The sequence below is a fragment of the Salmo salar genome, chromosome ssa16 (assembly GCF_905237065.1).
Source record: "Salmo salar chromosome ssa16, Ssal_v3.1, whole genome shotgun sequence".
Lineage (NCBI taxonomy): Eukaryota > Metazoa > Chordata > Actinopteri > Salmoniformes > Salmonidae > Salmo > Salmo salar.
Window position 1 is genome coordinate 23,417,204 of NC_059457.1, and position 23,714 is coordinate 23,440,917.

At 43.2% G+C, this 23,714-nt stretch overlaps 1 protein-coding gene across 1 annotated transcript in view; it reads right to left on the bottom strand.

Moving 5' to 3' along the window:
- Positions 1–23,714, bottom strand: part of LOC106573509 (SH3 and multiple ankyrin repeat domains protein 3) — a 238,792-nt gene that overhangs the window by 59,831 nt on the left and 155,247 nt on the right. Inside the window, 7 exon segments of the mRNA XM_045697184.1 lie at positions 10,368–10,531; positions 11,587–11,822; positions 12,293–12,359; positions 14,245–14,322; positions 19,702–19,818; positions 20,958–21,125; positions 21,496–21,647. Of these exon segments, the coding sequence (XP_045553140.1) occupies positions 10,368–10,531; positions 11,587–11,822; positions 12,293–12,359; positions 14,245–14,322; positions 19,702–19,818; positions 20,958–21,125; positions 21,496–21,647 (982 nt within the window).

A 23,714-nucleotide genomic window follows, 5' to 3' on the forward strand; every position in this document is an offset into this window, starting at 1 on the left:
TCAATTGGAGGTGTACCTGTGGATTTATTTCAAGACCAACCTTCAAAGTCAGTGCCTCCTTGCTTGACATCATGGAAAAATCAAAATAAATCAGCCAAGATCCCAGAAAAAATATTGTAGACCTCCACAATTCTGGTTCATCCTTGGGAGTAATTTCCAAACGCCTGAAGGTACCACGTTCATCTGTACAAACAATAGTACGCAAGTATAAACACCATGGGACCACACAGCTGTCATACCGCTCAGGAAGGAGACGTGTTCTGTCTCCTAGAGATTAACGTACTTTGGTGCAAAAAGTTCAAATCAATCCCAGAACAACAGCAAAGGACCTAGTGAAGATGCTGGAGGAAACAGGTACAAAAGTATCTATATCCACAGTAAAACGAGTCCTATATCGACGTAACCTGAAAGTCCGCTCAGCAAGGAAGAAGCCACTGTTCCAAAACTGCCATAAAAAATCCAGACCACGGTTTGCAACTGCACATGGGGACAAAGATCGTACTTTTTGGAGAAATGTCCTCTAGTATGATGAAACAAAAATAGAACTGTTTGGCCATAATGACCATCGTTATGTTTGGAGGAAAAAGTGGGAGGCTTGCAAGCCGAAGAACACCATCCCAACCGTGAAGAACGGGGGTGGCAGCATCATGTTGTTGGGGTGCTTTGCTGCAGGAGGGATTGGTTCACTTCACAAAAAAGATGGCATCATGATGATGGAAAATTATGTGAATATATTGAAGCAACATCTCAAGACATCAGTCAGGAAGTTAAAGCTTGGTCGCAAATGGGTTTTCCAAATGGACAATGACCCCAAGCATACTTCCAAAGTTGTGGTAGAATTGCCTTGGCAAAATGGCTTAAGGACAGCAAAGTCAAGGTATTGGAGTGGTCATCACAAAGCCCTGACCTCAATCCTATAGAACATTTGTGGGCAGAACTGAAAAAGTGTGTGCAAGCAAGGAGGCCTACAAACCTGAATCAGTTACACCAGCTCTGTCAGGAAGAATGGGCCAAAATTCACCCAACTTATTGTGGGAAGCTTGTGGAAGGCTACCCGAAACTTTTGACCCAAGTTAAACCATTTTAAGGCAATTCTACCAAATACTAATTGACTGTATGTAAACTTCTGACCCACTGGGAATGTAATGAAAGAAACAAAAACTGAAATAAATCATTCTCTCTACTATCATTCTGACATTTCACATTCTTAAAATAAAGTGGTGATCCTATCTGACCTAAGACAGGACATTTTTTACTAGGATTAAATGTCAGGAATTAGTTTAAATGTATTTGGCTAAGGTGCATGTAAAATTCCAACTTCAACTGTATTTGACAGCCTATTTTCTCTAATCATGTTGACAAATACTGACTGTATACATCGCATATCTGTGTTTTCTCAGCACATTCAAGATATAAAGCTATATTGATTCCAGATAGCCTATGCTTCTCTTGGCTGAAATCCATATCCAGATCTTGATAAACTTTTTGATATGCTGAAAATATGATGATGGATTTCTGAGTTTTTAGAACATGGTCAATAATTTGACAAATACAAAATCCATCTTTTATTTTATGCACAGATCATTTTTGGATTCCCTCTGGATATCATACATGGCATGGCCGGATATTGACTAAGTACATATCCTGAGATAGGACTATGTGGACATGTTATTTTCTCTATATGATGACAAAGACTGATAGTTGGCATAAATAGTATATTTTCTCAGCACATACAATGCATATGCTCCATATCAGGTCCATATCAGGATCTTGAAATGTTTTTTGATATGCTAAATAATCGCAATTCCTGATTCTTATTTGAGTTTTGAGGACATCTTTCATAATTTGACAAATATTAAATTCATATCATTCTTTCAGACACTAGCTATAATGTTTTGAATTCCCTCTGGATAAAGGTGCGCCAAACCACAAGCTAAAAGCACAGTAACTGGTAGCCTAGCAACAAGAATCATGTATTTTCTGCTGTGGAGTTCCAAATGTCATTTTTTAATTTGGGCTCCACAAATGAATGTGTCAACAGTGTGTGGTCGAATTGACCAAAGGAGAAACAAAGAAGTGAGAAGCTATTGAGAAAATGCTTCAAAGAAGTTAAAGGTGCAATATGCAGAAATCACTCTGCTATTTCCTGGTTGCTAAAATTCTAATAGTTTGAGTAATTTTTGTTTGTGACAAAACAAGCAAGCAATAGTGTGGAGAATCATTGTACCATTTAAACCGCTGTGAAATATATTTTCAATAACCTAAAATATTCTATTTTCAGCTATTTGAAGCTGATGTACAAAACCGATCTACCCCTTCTAATACTTGCTTTCAATGAGAATGAGCGATGCATAACTCACATTTCTATGTGAATTTGTCCGGGTTGCCCAAAAAGTTAAATATTGCAGCTTTAAAGGTAATTTGAGATGTTTTATTTATTGTAGTAAATAGAATCACATGGTACGGTTATGTGAAATGACAATATTTTCATGCAATATCAACAAAATGTTGATGAATGATTTATGCATTGACAGTTTGTAGTGGATCACAGACCAACACTACCACCATGTTGGGGTGGACTCTGAGGGACCGCTGCTGACGACCCAATCTGCATCCATTGTTCATAACAAACAGAGTAGGCAGGGGTATTGAGAGTGTGCAACCTTTATTTTCTGTTAAATAAATAAAATATCATTTTGGCAAATATTCACCTACGTTTGCATCTTCACAGAAAACATATGTTGTTATTGGAGCTCTGGATTTGTTACGCTGGATTTTTTAAAACAGAAATAACAGATGTGCTTTGGAAATAGCAACTTAAATATGACATTTGGCTTTCCGTGCCTTGCATTGCCTACTTCTGAATATGGTGCAAGTGTATGCTCAGATATGTCACCTTCATGTGTAAAAGCACAGTAATTTGTGGCACCTAAACAGGTCAAATTATTTGGGCGTTGGTCATTTGTGACTCGTTTCAGGAAACTAGGCATATGTCGACGGGTCACTACCTCACAAAAGAGCCATTTGAACTAAAACTTTTAAATGTTTTATCAAAATTAGTTTTTTTGTTGCAGAAATGCTTTCTGGAACATGTGAACTTTCATGTGCCATCATAATAATATTGTATGCCATCTGTAAATATAAATACAATTGTTAAATTATGAGCCTAGTTGGTTTAGCCACAGAAAAAGGGACAGCAACCTTCCCGCTAGCCATGATTGGCTGAGATAATGAGTGGGCTGGACATGCCGAGAGATGAGTTTGGATTGGTCTGCCATATTGCATGCTTCTGTCTATTTGAGCTGGTCAGTATGTCTAAGTAATCCTGTCTAACACGGCTTTAAAAATATATATATATTGCGTCGTAGATCTTCACTTTCTGGAGGACCGAGTTTTGAAATCAGTGGAATTAAAGTATGATAGCTAAGTGTAACCGATGTGAAATGGCTAGCTAGTTAGCTGGGTGTGCGCTAATAACTTTTCAATCAGGATGTCACTCGTTCTGAGACCTTGAAGTAGTTGTCCCCCTTGCTCTGCAAGGGCTGTGGCTTTTGTGGAGCGATAGGTAACGATGCTTCAAGGGTGGCTGTTGTCTATGTGTACAGAGGGTCCCTGGTTCGAGCCCAGGTAGGGGTGAGGAGAGGGATGGAAACTAAACTGTTACATTGATGCTGTTGACCCGGATCACTGGTTGCTGCGGAAAGGAGGAGGTCAAAAGGGGGTGAGTGTAACTGATGTGAAATGGCTAGCTAGTTAGCGGGGTGCGTGCTAATAGCATTTCAATCGGTGATGTCACTCGTTCTGAGACCTTGAAGTACTTGTTCCCCTTGCTCTGCAGGGGCCACGGCTTTTGTGGAGAGATGGGTAACGATGCTTCGTGGGAGGCAGTTGTTGATGTGTGCAGAGAAGTTGTGACACCCAGGTAGGGGCGAGGAGAGGGACGGAAGCTAAACTGTTACATAAGGAGATGGAGAAAACACCAGTTTCTGGATTACATCTTCAAACTAAGGGAAACCATGGCATCTGTGACAGGGAGAAGCGTCCATTCCATATATATGGGTAAGATAGTCTAGCTAGCTAGATTTTCAGATATTACGCATTTCTAATTTTGACAAAGTCATTTTCATTTCAAGTTAAAGTGTACTGTTAGCTAGCTTGCTAATGTTAACTGGCTGGCTTGCTAGTATGATCTTATTATTTGTACCTCAGAGCCATTTACTTTGCTAGTTGAAACCTAAAGTTAGCTCGCTAAAATTGAACCTGGTTGGTTAGCTACCTGCAGATTCATGCAGAATAGTAACGTCATGAGTTGGGACTATGGTTTAATTAACTAGCTAGCTACATGTCTTATTGAAATACTCCACTATGCAAGTTTCCATTTCAATAGAATGTCACTGCGATAACTGTTGAAAGACATAGCTGGTAAATTCACTCTGGCTATCTACTCCAATTTCAGAGCACTCTCGTCTGAGTGTACCAGAGCGCAGAATAACTGACGAATTTACGAACGTATCAACACCGGTTGAATATGGCTGGTGTCAGTAAAGGTTTTCAAAAAAGTGCAAATTGTTGCCAGCCACACAGTTGCAGTCACCAATGCTCTGGACAACATAAAAACAGCCGAACCAGCTCTGCTAGAGCGAGTAAAATGGTCAGTTCTCTCATTTGTGTTTGGAAGTAGCTAGTAAGTTAGCCAACATTAGCTTGGGTGCTTGACTGCTGTTGTTAACACAGCACGCTCAGATGGTTGGGGCTAAAGCTTAAGAGGGTGTGAACGATGCTGAATGGGTGTAGACAAAGAAGAGCTCTCCAGTAGCTACCAAAAGTGAGGTTACAAGTTCATCAACATTACTTTCCCATTGTTCCTCAAAAATACAGTGTATGATATACCATTTTGTAGCTCTGAGTCTCTACTTTTATCCAATATAAAGAACACAATTAAAAATGTTGCTACATAAGACCAATTTGAGCCGGTCGGTCACATTTCATGAGTTGAATTTAGTTTATTGACCATTTTCGATCAGACTTACAGTACAAGGATGATACAGTAGCAGGGAGATTTCTGAGTTCCGGATTGGATGCATGTAGAAACTGTCCAATTATGTAGAATATCCCAGCTCCGTATATGACATTAAAGACATGCGTATCTGGAGTATGTCTACTACGTATACCTAATAAAATGTCAGATATCCAGAAATATATAGATAAAGATATCCCCTGATATTGACCCTTTTTGCCCAGTATCAGGAGATTCTCTCTCTTTCTTTCCCTCTCAACCCTTTGGAAAACCATGGATAATCTACACTCCAACAGACCCTACAGTTATAGAATGAAGGAAGAGATCAAGACAGAGAGGAGTGGGGGGGAGAAAGAGGGAGAACAGGAGGTGACAGTGGAGAAGAAATGAAAGAGAGGATGTGCAAAAGAGAGAGAAAGGTGAAAGAAAGGTGAGCAAGAGAATGACAGAAAATGGATAGGGGGACAGATGGAGACAGCAGAGAAAAGCAGGAACCAGGCCTATTGCATTACCAACCTCTATAACCAATAGTGTTATATTGGTTTTCTATGGTATAGATAACTCACAACCATTCCATGTGTCCAAATTCCAACCTTTTCTCAACCATTCCCAGTTTCCTCCTAGAAACAGTTTTGGACTCCTGACAGCACTGCCCACTCTGGTTTGAGAGGAAGTGATGGCATGTTCCACGGGAAGTGGTTATATTGGCTGTAGGGGCGGGCCACTGACCGGCCAAACTAATTTCACACTCCCCTTGTACCCAGAATGCCCTGGAGCTACCACAGGACGGACAGATGGAGATGGAGGGAGAGAGCGAGAGAGAGAGAGAGAGAGAGAGAGAGAGAGAGAGAGAGAGAGAGCGAGAGAGCGCAAAGTAGTGACCAACAATAGGGAGGGAGAGGAGTAGATAGGTAAGGAAAGAAAGGAGGCAAAGGAGGGAGGGAGGAAGATTGTGTAAACATGTTTCTAATGCTTTCCCTGCACCATGTCATTTGAGGACAGTCACTCTCTCCCTCAAGAGTCCTCAGGCCTTTACTGTTGTGTCAGTAACATTAGCAATTTACAGACCTGTCACTTCTTACACAAATGAACATGCTAATTACAGCAGAAAAAGAAACAGTAGAAGAACACAGACGGGCATCTAGGACAGAACACAGTAGGGGAACTACCCCTCCCTCCCTCTATCGATGCCTTTCATTATCCCTCGTTGGTAATACTTTACTTGACACCCAGCGTCATAACACGTTATGACACAGTCATAACCATGCCATAATATGTCATAACATCTAACATAACTTGTCATAACCTGTTATAATATGGTCATAACACTGTCATGACACACACAATATATTTAGACCTGTTGTGACATATACTGTGTTATTTTATGGCTGGTTAGGACACCTACATAAGAGTGTAAAAACTCACAAAACCTACCACAAGGAGTTATTTTATGGCATATTACATTAACATTGTAATTACGCACATATTGATGTCAGACATGCACCTACCCCAATGCTCTGTTGCTGATAACTGGGAATAAAGCAGGAGCAGATTTCAGGAGCAGGACAACACACCCTCTTTTTGACTGATATAAGGGCATGTACGTGATAGGCCTATCTGGCTTATATGTTTATGATGGTCTTAATGCTTCTTGACAGTGTCATGAAGTGTATTTTCTTCAAGTTATTTAAAACATTCTGCAAAAAACATAACCGTAAAGAATTAATTACAACAACAAAGGACTTAAGAAACACACTTTCGAAAGAAAGGGAATTTCTTGAAAGAGAGAGAGAGGTCTGAGAAACAGCCTGTGTGATGGATGGAGTGAAGTGACAGTATGGAGTATTACAGAGGGAGAGAGCGCTCGAGTGTTGTCTGTAATGCAATTGCCCTGTCAGACATGAAACTGCTGCTGCTTCTGGAGAATATCGGTAAGTACAGTATTCAGACCCCTTGACTTTTTCCAAATTTTGTGACGTTACAGCCTTATTCTAAAATGGATTAAATATGACATTTTCTTCATCAATCTACACACAATACACCATAATGACAAAGCAAAAACAGATTATAATTTTGCAAAAACAGAAATACCTTATTTACATAAGCATTCAGACCCTTTGCTATGAGACTCGAAATTGAGCTCAGATGCATCCTGTTTCCATTGATCATCCTTGAGATGTTTCTACAACATGATTGGAGTCCACCTGTGGTAAATTCAATTGATTGGACATGATTTGGAAAGGCACACACCTGTCTATATAATGTCCCACAGTTGACAGTGCATGTCAGGGCAAAAACCAAGTCATGAGGTCGAAGGAATTGTCCATAGAGCTCCGAGACAGGATTGTGTTAAGGCACAAATCCGGGGAAGTGTACCAAAACATTTCTGCAGCACTGAAGGTCCCCAAGAAAACAGTGGCCTACATCATTCTTAAATGGAAGAAGTTGGGAACCACGAAAACTTCCTAGAGCTGGCCGCCTGGCCAAACTGAGCAATCGGGGGAGAAGGGCCTTGGTCAGGGATACGACCAAGAACCCGATGGTCACTGACAGAGCTCCAGAGTTCTTCTGTGGAGATGGAAGAACTTTCCAGAAGGACAACCATCTCTGCAGCACTCCATCAATCACACCTTTATGGTAGTTTGGCCAGATGGAAGCCACTCCTCAGTAAAAGGCACTTGACCGCCCGCTTGGAGTTTGCCAAAAGGCACCTTAAGACTCTCAGATCATGAGTAACAAGATTCTCTGGTCTGATGAAACAATGATTGAACTCTTTGGCCTGAATACCAAGCGTCACGTCTCGAGGAAACCTGGCACCTTCCCTAAGGTGAAGCATGGTGGTGGCAGCATCATGCTGTGGGGATGTTTTTCAGTGGCATGGACTGGGAGACAAGTCAGGATTGAGGGAAAGATGAATGGAGTAAAGTACAGAGAAATCCTTGATGAAAACCTGCTCCAGTGTGCTCAGGACCTCAGACTGGGACGAAGGTTCTTCTTCCAACAAAACAACAACCCTAAGCACACAGCCAAGACAACGCAGGACTGGCTTTGGGACAAGTCTCTGAATGTCCTTGAGTAGTCCAGCCAGAGCCCGGTCAAACATCTCTGAAGAGACCTGAAAATAGCTATGCAGCGACGCTCCCAATCCAACCTCACCAGTTTTTGCTTTGTCATTACGGGATATTGTGTGTAGATTGATGGGGGAAAAAACAATTCATTTAATTTTAGATTAAGGTTGTAATGTAACAAAATGTGGAAAAAGTCAAGGGGTCTGAATACTTTCCGAATGCACTGTACATACACTACATGACCAAAAGTATGTGGACACATGCTCGTCAAAACATCTCATTCCAAAGTCATGGGCATTAATATGGAGTTGGACCCCCTTTGCTGCTCCTCTCTTCTGGGAAGGCATTCCATGACTAGATGTTGGAACATTGCTGAGGGGATTTGCTTCCATTCAGCCACAAGAGCATTAGTGAGGTTGGGCATGCATTGTGCACAGGGGCGTTGTCATGCTGAAACAGGAAATGGCCTTCCCCAAACTGTTGCCACAAAGTTGGAAGCACAGAATCATCTAGAATGTCAATGTATGCTGTAGCGTTAGGATTTTCCTTCACTGGAACTAAGGGGCCTAGCCCGAACCATGAAAAACAGTCCCAGACCATTATTCCTCCTCCACCAAACTTTATATTTGGCACTATGCATTGGGGCAGGTAGCGTTCTACTGGCACTCGTCCGTCGTACTGCCAGATGGTGAAGCGTGATTCCTCACTCCAGAAAACACATTTCTACTGGCGGCGAGCTTTACACAACTCCAGCCGACGCTTGGCATTGTGCGTAGTGAGCTTAGGGTTGTGTGCAGCTGCTGGTTTATGAAAATCCATTTAATGAAGCTCCCGACTAACAGTATTTGCGCTGACGTTGCTTCCAGAGGCAGTTTGGAACTCGGTAGTGAGCTTCTGCACTCGGCGGTCCTGTTTTGTGAGCTTGTGTGGCCTACCACTTTGCGGCTTAGCCGTTTTTGCTCCTAGAAGTTTCCCCTACACAATAACAGCATTTACAGTTGACCGGGGCAGCTCTAGCAGGACAGGAATTTGATTAACTTACTTTTTGGAAAGGTGGCATCCTAAGATGGTGCCACGTTGAAAGTCACTGAGCTCTTCAGTGAGGCCTTTCTACTGCCTATTGTGTTTGTCTATGGAGATTGCATGGCTGTGTGCTCGATTTTATACACCTGTCCACATACTTTTGTATATATAGTGTTGTATTCTAAAGTGTTGTATTCTACACTGTAGCCATTCACCAAAATTACTAAAATAGAGGAGGGGCATTTATTATTCCAAACTGCAGGTCGTGGTTGGAACACATATTTCCCTACTTTAATCAACCAGACCATTTGGAATTTGTGATAAAGCTGTCGTGATTTAGCAAAGAATATATATAGCTTGTCTACAGTTTTGTTTGTGTTTTATAGGCAGTCATTTCTGAAGGACTAATGGGAGGGCAGCACGCGTGTGTAGAGGGAGCAGTTGGATCGAAATTGAGTGAGAGAAAAAATAATGCCAGGAGAAGAACTGTGATCACTCGGCTAGTTGAATTTTTTGTTGTGAATCGCTAACAAATGGGAGTAACACAAATCAACGTGAATTAACAGTTGTCTTCGTGAGAACATTTCAGATGCCGCCTGCTGTATGACTGAGATAGAACTTTATTGCTCCCTAGTGGTCAAACCACGCAATAGGATTTGACGTGGAATTTTATGAAAGTTTCTCATCGTTTTAACAGAAAACCGTAAAAGAATTATACTTTATACGTTAAGAAGAATTGTCAATTTGTCACAACCCTAGTACTGACACATGATCACAATAAAACACCTCAGCAATCTGCTCAATTTATCCCACAAGTCCCCCCAATGCACTCCACAAGCATGGACTGGATATCTGAGTGTAGCTCATGTACGTCTACAGTCCAGTTCCTTATGCAAACAACCCTTCTAGACATCTATCACAATTAATAGGGGCCAGCCCACTGACCAGAAACGCAGTGTGAACCAAGCCAGTTAAGTACAAATTCTTATTTTCAACGACAGCCTAGGAAAAGTGGGTTAACTGCCTTGTTCAGAGGCAGAACGAGAGATTTTTACCTTGTCAGTTCAGGGATTTGATCTTGCAACCTTTCAGTTACTAGTCCAACGCTCTAACCACTAGGCTACCTGCCGTCCCGTGAGTAAGCCACTTGAGAGATGACAAGGAGGAGAGAGGAGGAGCTGGCCTATTAGATCAGACAACAGCACAGTTCATTGTCCCCCAAGGTATTCAATATATGATTGATTGATTGTCCGTCTCACCTGAGGCGTCCTCGAGGGACGTGTCCCAGAGCGTGTCCGTGTGCCCTCCTGACGCTCTGCTCGCCCTCATGCAGATGACTGTGTAGCGAGGGAGAGCGGGAGTGGGAGGAGCGAGAGCTGCCTGTGCTCTGGAGACTGCTGTCTGGCACCTCTCCATGATGAGTCTGGAATACAGCACACACACTGTCACACACACACATAGGCACACATACACACACAGGCTCTCTTTCTCGCAATTCAATTCAAGGGGCTTTATTGGCATGGAAACATATGTTTACATTGGCAAAGCAAGTGAAATGGATAAACAAAAAGTCAAATAAACAAGTTCCAAAAGAATAAAGACCTTTCAAATGTCATATTATGTCTATATAGAGTGTTGTAATGATGTGCAAATAGTTAAAGTAAAAAAAAGGTGAAAAAAGTCAACGTAAATATGGGTTGTATTTACAATGGTGTTTGTTCCTCACTGGTTGCCCCTTTCCTGACAACAGGTCACAAATCATCACCCACCGATTAGTTTTTTAATTATTTGTGGGTCTGTGTAATCTGAGGGAAATATGTGTCTCTAATATGGTCATACATTTAGCAGGAGGTTAAAAAATGCAGCTCAGTTTCCATCTCATTTTGTGGGCACATAGCCTGTCTTCTCTTGTGCATATAGCCTGTCTTCTCTTAAGAGCGAGGTCTGCCTACGGCAACCATTCTCAATAGCAATGCTCACTGAGTCTGTACATAGTCAAAGCTCTCTCTCTCTCTTTAGTTCAGAGTTTCCCAAACTCTGTCCTCAGGACCCCAAGGTGCACATAGATTTTTGACCTAGCACTACACAGCTGATTCAAATAATCAGCTAATCATCTGGCTTTGATCATTTGAATAAGATGTGTAGTGTTAGGGCAAAAACCAAAATGTGCACCCCTTGGGGACCTGAGGACCAAGTTTGGGAAACTCTGGTTTAGTATATTCACAAACACGTGCACACACAAAACAACTAAACTAACATTTCAAACAAAATTAACGAAATGATATTGTAATTTATTTTCCATTTGTTTGTTTGCTCGCTCACTGACTCACTCACTCACTGACTCACTGACTGACTCACTGACTCACTCACTCACTCACTCACTCACTCACTCACTCACTCACTCACTCACTCACTCACTCACTCACTCACTCACTCACTCACTCACTCACTCACTCATTCACTCAGTCTCTCACTCACCTCCCCCAGGCTGGCGTGTTGTTGGTGTTGTCCCAGTGCAGGCAGGCTCCTCAGAGAGGGGACAGGAGACTGACCCTGTCGACCGTGACCCTGCCGCAGGCCCTGCCCCAGACCGTGACCGCTCTCCCCATTGAGGTTGTTGTCGCTAGCGGAGCGCAGCAGGGAGCGGGGCGAGGGCAGTCCTCCCACCAACACACGTCTACGGTTAGTGTAGGAGGGGGTCTCCCTGAAAGGCACTGGGAGAGGGTGACACAACATGTTGCTAGTCAAATCAACATAACAATGTGTACAGGGGTTGGGTGAAATGGACATTTCAGTTCAATGCATTCAGTTGTACAACTGACTAGGTATCCCCTTTTCCCTTTCTACATTCCCTGAGGTAGTACCAAGGCTACATAGCTTTATGTGTACATACATCTTACTGCATTGAGTTAGGAATCTGGGATATTCTTTCCTTCAAACACTAGATGGCAGAATTATCACACGTAGCATATTGACTCCCAGTACACTGAATCACACAAAAAAGTGCACACGATCAGGGATAATTACAGAGTGGGTGATTACAGTGGCTACAGTACGAGTGCTTCAGTCACTTGGCTGAGGACTCTCTTCCCCTCTCACACCACTATGGAGGTGTGATTTACTCAGTTAAAGTCCAATGACCACATGCTGTTAGCCACGTGCTCATGGCGTGTCGTCTACTCACCAACGTCTGACACTTTGTGGATCTTAATGATTTCAGCCAGGTCAAAGTTTCCTGCTATAATGGCAACCTGGAGGAGGAGAGAGGGAGGAGAGGGGAGGGGAAGAGAGGGAAGGAGAAGAGAGCGTAGGGAGGGAAGGAAGGAAGGAGAGGAGTAAGTCACATACGTTGTGTGTTTGTTCCCTTCCCAAAGACAGGTTAGTATCCTGCTTCTCAACACAAGTGTTCCGTAAAACAAGGCTCCCATAAGAAACTGCCATTCTAATGGGGGAGAACAGAACCCTGCTGAAACCTGCTGTCTCAGTCTCTACGTCTGTCTGGAATAAACCTTAGCCCCTGTTGTTTCAAGGAAATACATTTTGGGAACCAATTATCAGATGTATGCTACATCTACTCTAATAGCTAACAGGCAACAGGGGAACACATTCCATCCAAACCCTACTCCCTCCCTCCCTCCCTCCCTCCCTCCCTCCCTCCCTCCCTCCCTCCCTCCCTCCCTCCCTCCCTCCCTCCCTATCAGCTTTTTAAGACTACATTTCCATCACAACTGTTATCTCTCCCATCTTCATTACTCTCTCTCTCTCTCTGGCCACTCTCTCTCTCTCTCTCTCGCTGGCCACTACTACGCTCTCTCTCTCTCTCGTTGGCCACTACTGCGCTCTCTCTCTCTCTCATTGGCCACTACTGCGCTCTCTCTCTCTCACTCTCGCGCTCTCATTGGCCACTACTGCGCTCTCTCTCTCTCTCTGCTCTCTCTCTCATTGACCACTACTGCGCTCTCTCTCTCTCTCTCTCTCATTGACCACTACTGCGCACTCTCTCTCTCTCTCTCTCATTGACCACTACTGCGCTCTCTCTCTCTCTCTCTCTCTCATTGACCACTACTGCGCTCTCTCTCTCTCTCTCTCATTGACCACTACTGCGCTCTCGCTCTCTCTCTCTCTCTCTCATTGACCACTACTGCGCTCTCTCTCTCTCTCTCTCTCTCTCATTGACCACTACTTCTCTCTCTCTCTCTCTCTCTCTCTCTCTCTTTCTCCTGTCTCCTTGAATCGCTCTCCAGTTCTCTTTCCCCCCTCTTTTCTCTCCCTTTCTTTCTCTCTCTCTCTCTCTCTCTCTCTCTCTCTCCTCTCTCTCTCTCTTTTTCTTCCCTGTCTCCTTTGAATCGCTCTCCAGTTCTCTTTTCCCTCTCTCTCTCTCTCTCTCTCTCTCTCTCTCTCTCTCTCTCTCTCTCTCTCTCTCTCTCTCTCTCTCTCTGTCTCTGTCTCTCTCTCTCTCTCTCTCTCATTGACCACTACTTCTCTCTCTCTCTCTTTTTTCTTCCCTGTCTCCTTTGAATCGCTCTCTAGTTCTCTTTTCCTCTCTCTCTCTCTCTCTCTCTCTCTCTCTCTCTCTCTCTCTCTCTCGTTCACACAGACAACAAAACTAGCATTTCCTTTTGTTTGCTTTCTCTCTCTCTTGCTCTCTCTCTCTGATTCATATTTCACACATTAGTAATCCTTCATTAAAAGGCTGCTTGTAACAGATGTCTGATAGCAGCGTGTGTTTCTGATTTCTGGCACTGTGTGAGCGTGTGCACGTGCACGTGGGCAAATGTGTGTGCATGCCCTGGCGCTGTGTGGAGCCAGCTATCCCTGTGTACAAACAAATTAACTTTGATGTGTTGAGGAAATCTGTGTCATTGTCAATTTGACACAGGCTTAATCACACATCTTGCCACAGAGGCAGGCCAGAGTACGGAAACAGTGTTTCAAGTGGAGTTGCCTTCATGCCATGTAGTTATGGCAGAACAACTATTAATACATTATCTTTGATGTCCACCTCCCTTGACCTCCAAGAGTTTCTGAAACCTTCTCCCATATTAAGTCATATAAAGTTTTCCTTATGGCATGTGGTTATTGTATAGCTATAACATAATGTCTGATAGAGGCCAGCTGAACGAAGGAGAGTCTCACCTGAAAGGCCGTCTGGCTGTTGTAGTTCTTGATCTCTTTATTCACTCCCCGAAACAGTAGAACTCTGGTACAGCTATCCTGAAAGAGGAAGAGAAAGAGAGCAGTTTTTTATTTTTACCATCAGTTGGAAAATGTTGGGATTTTGGTTGCATATAGCTGGGCAATTCATTAGCACACACACGAACAAGCGCTCACGCACACACACGAACAAGCACACACACACACACACACACACACACACACACACACACACACACACACACACACACACACACACACACACACACACACACACACACACACACACACACACACACACACACACACACACACACACACACACACACACACACACACGAGGCTCCATTGAGTGCCAGCTCTATTCTCTAATTGGTCCCAACAGAACTAAGTCTGCTAATTACACTGACCAGAGTGAGAGAGAGAGCCTTCCACTCCCCTTCCCTTCCTCTGCATTCCCATCACCCTCCTCTTCCCCAATCTCTCCCTCCATTCATAGCCTAACATAGCATGTCTGTTGCTGTGGATGTGTGTGTCATTAGGCTATATCATTGGTGCTGTGTGTAAATGTATAGTCCTCTCCCTCTCTCAGGAGGGATCCATGGGTTAACGGAAGGGCTATGTGTTTACAGGGTATAGATCAATATTTAATTTAAAACACAGAGTAGAATTAACAGCTCTATGATTGATCTTCTTAACCAAACATGCTCTCTCCCTGGACCCTATTGAGTCATTATCACGCACACACACGCACGCACACACACACACAGGAAAGCACATCTCTGTTCAAATTACATGATCTCACAGGAACCTATAGTAAGAGTGCTGTAGAGCCTTCTTTTGGTGACAAACTACATGAAAGCAGTGCGACCCTGTCTTGAGTTGTGCATGTGCCTGTCTCCGTGTGTGTGTCTGCCTCTGTGTGTGTGTGTGTGTGTCTGCCTCTGTGTGTGTGTGTGTCTGCCTCTGTGTGTGTGTGTGTGTCTGCCTCTGTGTGTGTGTGTGTGTATTTTTAAGGAAAGCAGAGGTAGACATAAGGAGTCAGCAGAACATCCTCTACCTAACAAGGCTGTTCAATAATGCATTGCCTCTCCTGTAATAGCCCTGTAATCACATCATGTTAATGCTAGCACGCTAACAGAGCTAAAAACCCATAGAGTTGAACCCCTGAGGCTGTTAGCTAATCACTAGTCGCCTGTAAAATTTGCACACAAAAACACACATTCTTTCTCTCGTTTAAACGTCTCTTCTGGTTTACACTTAAAGGTGAGGAGCTGACTGTAGCTGTACCACATTAAGGCTCTGACGGTGAATTAGCTAGGGTGGTTAATACATATTGAGGAGGGCTGTGTGTGTGTCCTGTTCTCCATTAGGCAGGAGACTCTATCAGTAGCAGAATAATCTACAGAGAATGAGAAAATATCCATTAAGGAGGGTGACAGGCATGAGACAGGAGAGACAGGGGTGAGAGAATACGAGAAGGGAGAGAGGGACGAGTGTAGAAACAGAGAAAGTGATGGAGAGAAAGAAAGAAAGAAAGAAAGAAAGAAAGAAAGAAAGAAAGAAAGAAAGAAAGAAAGAAAGAAAGAAAGAAAGAAAGAAAGAAAGAAAGAAAGAGAGGTTGTTCAGTATCTCACCCCAATCTTGACCCTCCATGAGTGTGTTTGTGTGTGTGTGTGTGTCATTGTCTGTGTAATTGGTGTGCATGCTCTTTTTAATTGGAATGGGGGGATAACCTATGCATCAACTGCTTTCTCTGTGCTCTCTCAAACACACACACACACACACACACACACACACACACACACACACACACACACACACACACACACACACACACACACACACACACACACACACACACACACACACACACACACACACACACACATACACACACACACAAACGCTCCAGGAGACTAATTATAAAGAGGGACATCCCTCTCCCTGCTCACAGCACTAGTCATATTATAGGAAACCTTTATGCATCCAGCACAATTCGTCACCACGTTTCTTTACCACAATATACAGCACCAGTCAACATTTTGGACACACCTACTCATTCAAAGGTTTTTCTTTTCTTTTTCCAATTTTCTACATCGTAGAATAATAGTGAAGACATCAAAACTATGAAATAACACATATGGAACCGAAAAAAGTGTTAACAAATCAAAATATATTTCATATTTTAGATTCTTCAAAGTAGCCACCCTTTGTCTTGATGACAGCTTTGCACACTCTTGGCATTCTCTCAATTAGCTTCACTTGGAATGCTTTTCCAACTGTCTTGAAGGAGTTCCCACATATGCTTGTTGGCTGCTTTGTTGGCTGCTTTGTTCGCTGCTTTTCCTTCACTCTGCGGTCCAACCCAATTGGGTTGAGGTCGGGTGATTGTGGAGACCAGGTCATCTGATGCAGCACTCCATCACTCTCCTTCTTGGTCAAATAGCCCTTGCACAGCCTGGAGGTGTGTTGGGTCATTGTCCTGTTGAAAACAAATGATAGTCCCACTAAGGGAAAACCAGATGGGATGGCGTATCTCTGCAGAATGCTGTTGTAGCCATGCTTATTAAGTGTGCCTTGAATTCTAAATAAATCACTGACAGTGTCACTAGTTGGTGGGAACCACACATGCAGAGATCATCCATTCACCTACTCGCCGTCTCACACAGACACAGCAGTTGGAACAAAAAAAATCTCAAATTTGGACTCATCAGACCAAAGGACATATTTCCACCTGTCTAATGTCCATTTCTCGTGTTTCTTGGTCCAAAGTCTCTTCTTCTTATTGGTGTCCTTTAGTAGTGGTTTCTTTGCAGCAATTCGACAATGAAGGCCTGATTCATGCAGTCTCCTCTGAAAAGTTGAAGTTGAGATGTGTCTGTTACTTGAACTCTGCGAATAATTTATTTGGGATGCAATTACTGAGGCTGGTAACTCTAATGAACTTATCCTTTGCAGCAGCGTTAACTCTGGGTTTTCCTTTCCTCTGGCGGTCCTCACGAGAGCCAGTTTCATCATAGCTCTTGGTGGTTTTTGCGACTGCACTTGAAGAAACTTCTAAAGTTCTTGACATTTTCCAGATTGACTGACCTCCATATCTTAAGGTAATGATGGACTGTCATTTCTCTTTGCTTATTTGAGCTGTTATTGTCATAATATGGACTTGGTCTTTTACCAAATAGGGCTATTCTCTATATACCAACCCTACCTTGTCACAACACAACTGATTGGCTCAAACGCATTAAGAAGGAAATAAATTCCCCAAATTAACTTTTAACAAGGCACACCAGTTAAAAATTGAAATGCATTCCAGGTGACTACCTCATGAAACTGTTTGAGAGAATGACAAGAGTGTGCAAAGCTGTCGTTAAGGCAAAGGGTGGCTATTTTGAAGAATCTCAAAGATAAAATATATTTTGATTTGTTTAAAAATTTTTGGTTACTACATGATTCCATATGTGTTATTTCATAGTTTTGATGTCTTCACTATTATTCTACGATGTAGAAAATAGTAAAAATAAATAAAAACCTTGAATGAGAAGGTGTGTCTTTTCACATTTAGAATCTTCCTGATGTCATTCTGTTCCTTCTCCATGTCTTGTCTGACAGGTGTGTGATTCCACCTGGGTTCCACTCATTCCCTCAGATTCCTGTTATCCCATTCTCAGCTGGTGTTGTGTCTGCTCAATCACTCAATCACTCACTAGTGGCATTAACCAGTCTATTCTGTTCATTAACCAGTCTACTTCTGACTGACTGACTGACTGACTGACTGGGACTGTCTCTTTATTGACTCATCAATCTGGAGGCTGCCTGTCACGTGTTTCTCTTTCATCCTCCTTTTTTCTTCCCTGTCTTCTTTGATTCGCTCTCTAGTTCTCTTTTCCTCTCTCTCTCTCTCTCTCTCTCTCTCTCTCTCTCTCTCTCTCTCTGTCTCTCTCGGTCTCTCTCTCTCTCTCTCTCTGTCTCTGTCTCTGTCTCTCTCTCTGTCTCTCTCTCTGTCTCTGTCTCTCTCCGCTCTCCATATCCCTTCCCTCTCTATCTCTCTCATATGAATCTATGTCACTGAGCTAGTGTCTCTGTGTTGATTCCTCGATAATCATCCAGACCACCTGCCCCCTCCGTCCCCCTCCGTCCCTGTCCCTGCATTTAGCCCTTTAAGCCCCACTTAGAAGTTCTGTCCATGGGATCGATCTGCTCAGCGGTGGCCTCCTGGATCTCTAAACACTGGAGGGATGAAACGTCTTTGACGATAGGAGCCTGCAGAGACAGGGTCTATGAAGGGGAGTAGTAACACCTTTTCCCCCTAACTTTTCCATTTTACCATGAATATTCATTAGCATAACTTAAATCTGTGTTGTTTAAGGTAACATGGTAGGCATTTTTGGATCACCTAAAATATGCCACTTTATGTCATTTTATTCATGGTTGAATGAGCCCTAATTTCCTATTAAGTTTTAAATGCACATGTCAACAGTTTCCTTCTTTCTCTTCCTCTCTCCTCCTCCCCTCCCTCTCTCTCCAGCCGTGCATGTGTAACAAACAGCCTAGATGAAGTATTGATGTTCTTCTCCTCAACCCTCTCAGACACACTTGTGTGTGCATGTACACACTCTAGAGACTGTAGTGTTCTAGAGCCTTGGAAACAGGTCATTGCACATGAGTATAGTCAGCAGAGAAGGTTTCACTCCAACACACACACACACCCGTACCATGCTGTTCACTTAGTGGTTAAAAGTACAGCAGGATTCTGGCACAGAATCTACACACTGTCACACAGTTTTACATCACAGTGTGTGTGTGTGTGTGTGTGTGTGACAGTTCACAGACAGAAATCTTTACAAAAACACTTTTATACAAAGCCATATTCAGTAGACATGGCCCATATAGGAAACAAACCCACAACTGTAGTACTCTGCTCTCAGCACCTGAGCCATGGCTTTTCAATTAGTCACTTACAGCTCAGTCCCCAAACTCAATGTTTCATTGGATCCTATCAATCTCATCTCTAAATCGCTTGCTACTATCAATATGACTCTTAGATTGTTTCCATTCAATCTGACAGTCTGTCCACTCAGCGGCCTCCTAGCACCAATACACTGCCTGAATTGACCAGGTAATTTTAAATGTAACCTTTATTTAACTAGGCAAGTCAGTTAAGAACAAATGTTTATTTACAACAATGTTCTACAAGGGAGCAGTGGGTTAACTGCCTTGTTCAGGGGCAGAACAACAGATTTTTACCTTATCAGCTCAGGGATTTGATCCAACAACCTTTCGGTTACTGGTCCAACACTCTAACCGCTAGGCTACCTGCCACCCCAAAGTGTAAGCAACATTAGAAAAGTGAAAGCAACATTAGAAAAGACAGCTTTAACACACACACTTCTTACTCACCACTACTTATCTGACAACACCCACCATACAGTGTCTTACCTGGTTGTAGAGGGCACAGACGTGCAGGGCGGTGTTTCCAGAGGCGTTCTGGGCGGCCATGTCAGCTCCGTAAAACAGCAGGTGCTCCAAGTGCTGAACGTGACCATGACGACACGCCTTTATGGGGAGACAAACAAGATGGCCGCCTTAGAGCCACATGGATGCCAGTTTGGGTTATTAAGATATTTTGGGTGATTGTGGTATCATAAATTGTGTGATATTGGAGACAACCCATTTCTCTTCTCTGTTCTCTTCTCGATTTCTCTCTCCCACACAGGCACTATATTAATTGTTCCCTTTCTCTTTTGTTTTGTCTTATCTGTGTGTTACAGCAGCACACATTGTAATTGTTATTATCACTCTTCATTTGTGTTTCCTATTATTCATACACAGGCAGACAGGCAGACAGGCAGACAGACAGACAGACAGACAGACAGACACGTACACACACAATACATACTAATGGCATGGAGGACAGAGGGAAGGTAACATATAGAGTATATAGTAGTATAGTAATGGAGAGCTCTGGAAAGCTGGCCTGTAGGCCCAGATTTAGTGTCAGCTTCCTCTCCCCCCAATTCAAAATGGGTAAGAGTTCCTTTCTCAAATACATACTCTTTCTCTCACACTCCATTGTCATCTCTCTCTTTCATTTTCTTACCAACAGCCTGTCCGTTTAGCCTGATTATACTGTAGGTCTCCAAGCCTGCAGACTAACCCTGCATTGAATTGTGTGGTGACGGCACCATGCTACCCCAGAAACAGAGGCTGGTGGTGGGGGAGAACAAGGCAGGAGGGTGGGGTAACCATGGAGGTCCCCAAACATGCTGGTGTGAAGAGGAGAGAAGAGAGAGCAGTGGGAACAATGGAACACTGTGGACACAGTACTGTTGACAGTTCTTGTGTTACAGTCCTTTAAGGTTTATATAATGACAGGGTCTGCAGGGTTTTATCAAGCCTTGTAGTGCTACTCCCGTTCCCTCCATATAAAACCTTATGAAGTCTACAGTGCTTTTGTGCCCCATCAAATTAGGAAATTAATATTGTACGTCTCCCTCTTTGCTCATCTCCTACATTTTCTTCCTCATAAAACCATCAGAAAGGTTTCCTCACAATTTCACAGTCTCAATCTACAGTAGTGTCCATGTCTGGGAAGAGCAGTCGCACTCTGTATGTGTGTGTGCGTGCACACGTCTGTATCCGCATGTGTGTGTGCGGGTGTGTGTGTGTACGTGTGTGTATGCGTGTGTGTTTACCTGGTGTATCTCCTGCCAGCCGTTCTCGTCCACACAGCCCACCTGAGCATGGTCGTGGAGCAGTAGTTCACAGCAGTAGGGATCTCCTCCTACCATAGAGCTGTGATAGAGCGGACTTAACCCTCGGCTGTCCTTATAGTCAGGAGACGCACCCAGGTCCAGCAACGTCTGGCAGAGTGTGAGACAGAAAAGAGGAGCGAGAGAAAGTGAGAGAAAAGAGGCGAGAGAGAAAGAGAGAGAGAGCTAGGCAACTCACACACATCCAATGCACACACACACAGAAACAAGCCCAACAGGACCTATTAAAACCCATGTATGAAAACACTATGTTTCCTTTGTGCCATCTACATTTTCGATCATCGGCTGCCGCACTCATGTAGATCAAGAAGAGGGTCATGGTCCATCAAGATGATGGGCTTCTCTCCGCTACAGCTATAGCTCTCAAGATGAGAACAATTATATGAGTCATATCAGAGCCATTCAGTGATGACACATCCATTCACTGAGTACATGCCCATGCGCGTCTGTCGGTACTCACTATGAGAGCTGTATGGTTCTTGGTGCGGACAGCCTTGTGCAGGGCAGTGATGCCGTCTTGGGTCCTGAAGTCCAGGTGAGCTCCTCCACTCTTCAGCACCTTGATGAGCTCTGCACAGCCCTCCAGCTGAGATGCCATGGTCAGAGGACATTCTACAGCACACAGGGGGAGAGAGGAACCCTGTTTAATATGCAACAGGACAGCTTTCCAGTGTACATTGTGGATGGTACTGAGACAGAAGCATGTGTTCTGCATTAGGATTGACTTTCAAATGTAGTATGGTAGAGGAATGCAGTGGAGTGTAAATTGACATACATTGACCCTCCCACCCTATGGAGGGCCTCAGATTAGATTCGATTAGATTGGAATCATGTTTTTAATCTCATCATGTCCCATTAATCTCATGATATCTCATTCTCATTAGTAAATGCTGTCCTTCTCATACCAGTTGATGAATAAATGTCTGTCTGGTGCTTTCCTCTATCCTTCAAATTAAGTCCCTGAAGATCCAATATCACATGAAACTATCAGACTGACACTTTAGTACATGTCTTAATCCCAGTATCCATACTGGCAATCATTATATTATGGCCACCTAATCATCCCTAGCTTCCAACTGATTTCGACAAAGCAACACTATATGTACAAAAATATGTGTACACCCCTTCAAACTAGTGGATTTGGCTTTTTCAGCCGCACTTGTTGCTGACAGGTGTATAAAATCAAGCACACAGCCATACAATCTCCATAGTCAAACGTTGGCATTAGAATGGCCTTACTGAAGAGCTCAGTGACTTTCAATATGTCACCGACATAGGATGCCACCTTTCCAGCAAGTCAGTTCGTCAAATTTCTGCCCTGCTAGAGCTGCCCCTAAGTGCTTTTATTGTGAAGTAGAAACATCTAGGCGCAACAGTGGCTCAGCAGTGAAGTGGTAGGCCACTCTGGAGCAGTGGAAATGTGTTCTCTGGAGTGATGAATCACGTTTCACCATCTGATGGACAGGAGAACGCTACCTGCCTGAATGCACAGTGCCAACTGTACAGTTTGGTGAAGGAGGAATAATGGTCTGGGGCTGTTTTTCATGGTTTGGGCTAGGCCTCTTATTAGTTTGAGTGAAGAACAATCTTAACGCTACAGCATACAATGACTTTCTAGACGATTCTGTGCTTCCAACTTTGTGGCAACTGTTTGGGGAAGGCCCTTTCCTGCTTCAGTATGAGAATGTCCCCGTGCACAAAGGGAGGTCAATACCGAAATGCTTTGTCGAGATTGTTGTAGAAGAACTTGACTGGCCTGCACAGAGTCCTGACCTCAACCCCAGCGAACACCTTTGGGATGAATTGGTACACCGACTGTGAGCCAGGCCTAATCACCAAATATCAGTGCTCGACCTCACTAGTGCTCTTGTGGCTGAATGGAAGCAAGTCCCTACAGCAATGTTCCAACACATAGTGGAAAGACTTCCCAGAAGAGTGGAGGCTGTTATAGCAGCAAAAGATGGACAAACTCCACATTAATGCCCATGAATTTGGAATGAAATATTTGACGAGCTTGTGTCCACATACTTTTGGCCATGTAGTGCATATGGAATTGTTTTAAGAAGGACATACCAAAGATAATTTTGCTATTTGATTTAGAATTTTAAGACCCTTTGAAGTACAAAAAAAATATAGGAAAAAAGTGATCAAAACATATTTTTGGCCTTATTGCTACAGTATTAGCCCATGCAAACACATTGAATAACAGATTACCTACATGGAACAACAGATAATCCCCCAAAATAAATCAAAAGGAAGTTTGTTATTGTTATATTGTTATTATTTTATTTATTTGAAAAAATTGTATACATGTATTTAAACCCTTATATTTGGCACCGAACAGTCTCCATATAGACTTCCATACATTTTTTTAACTGGTACGGGGGACCTTCAGACGAGTCTTGTGTCATGAGGGTGTTCGTGCGAGTCTCATCTTCCGTAGAGGGGTCAAAATAGTTTGTAGACCAAACCGTTCCGACGATACAGACGATTTTGTGAGAAGACAGATTTTCGGGGTGTCTCATGGTCTGACAAACACCGCTCTAGCTCTGTCACCTGTCACCATAGATATGGAAGTGCGACATAGATGGATGTGGTGGATTTTTATGGGGATAAAAAAAAGTTTAATCGATTTTAGCGGGGGTGCGGACATTGACCGCAAGGGGTTAACTTGTAATA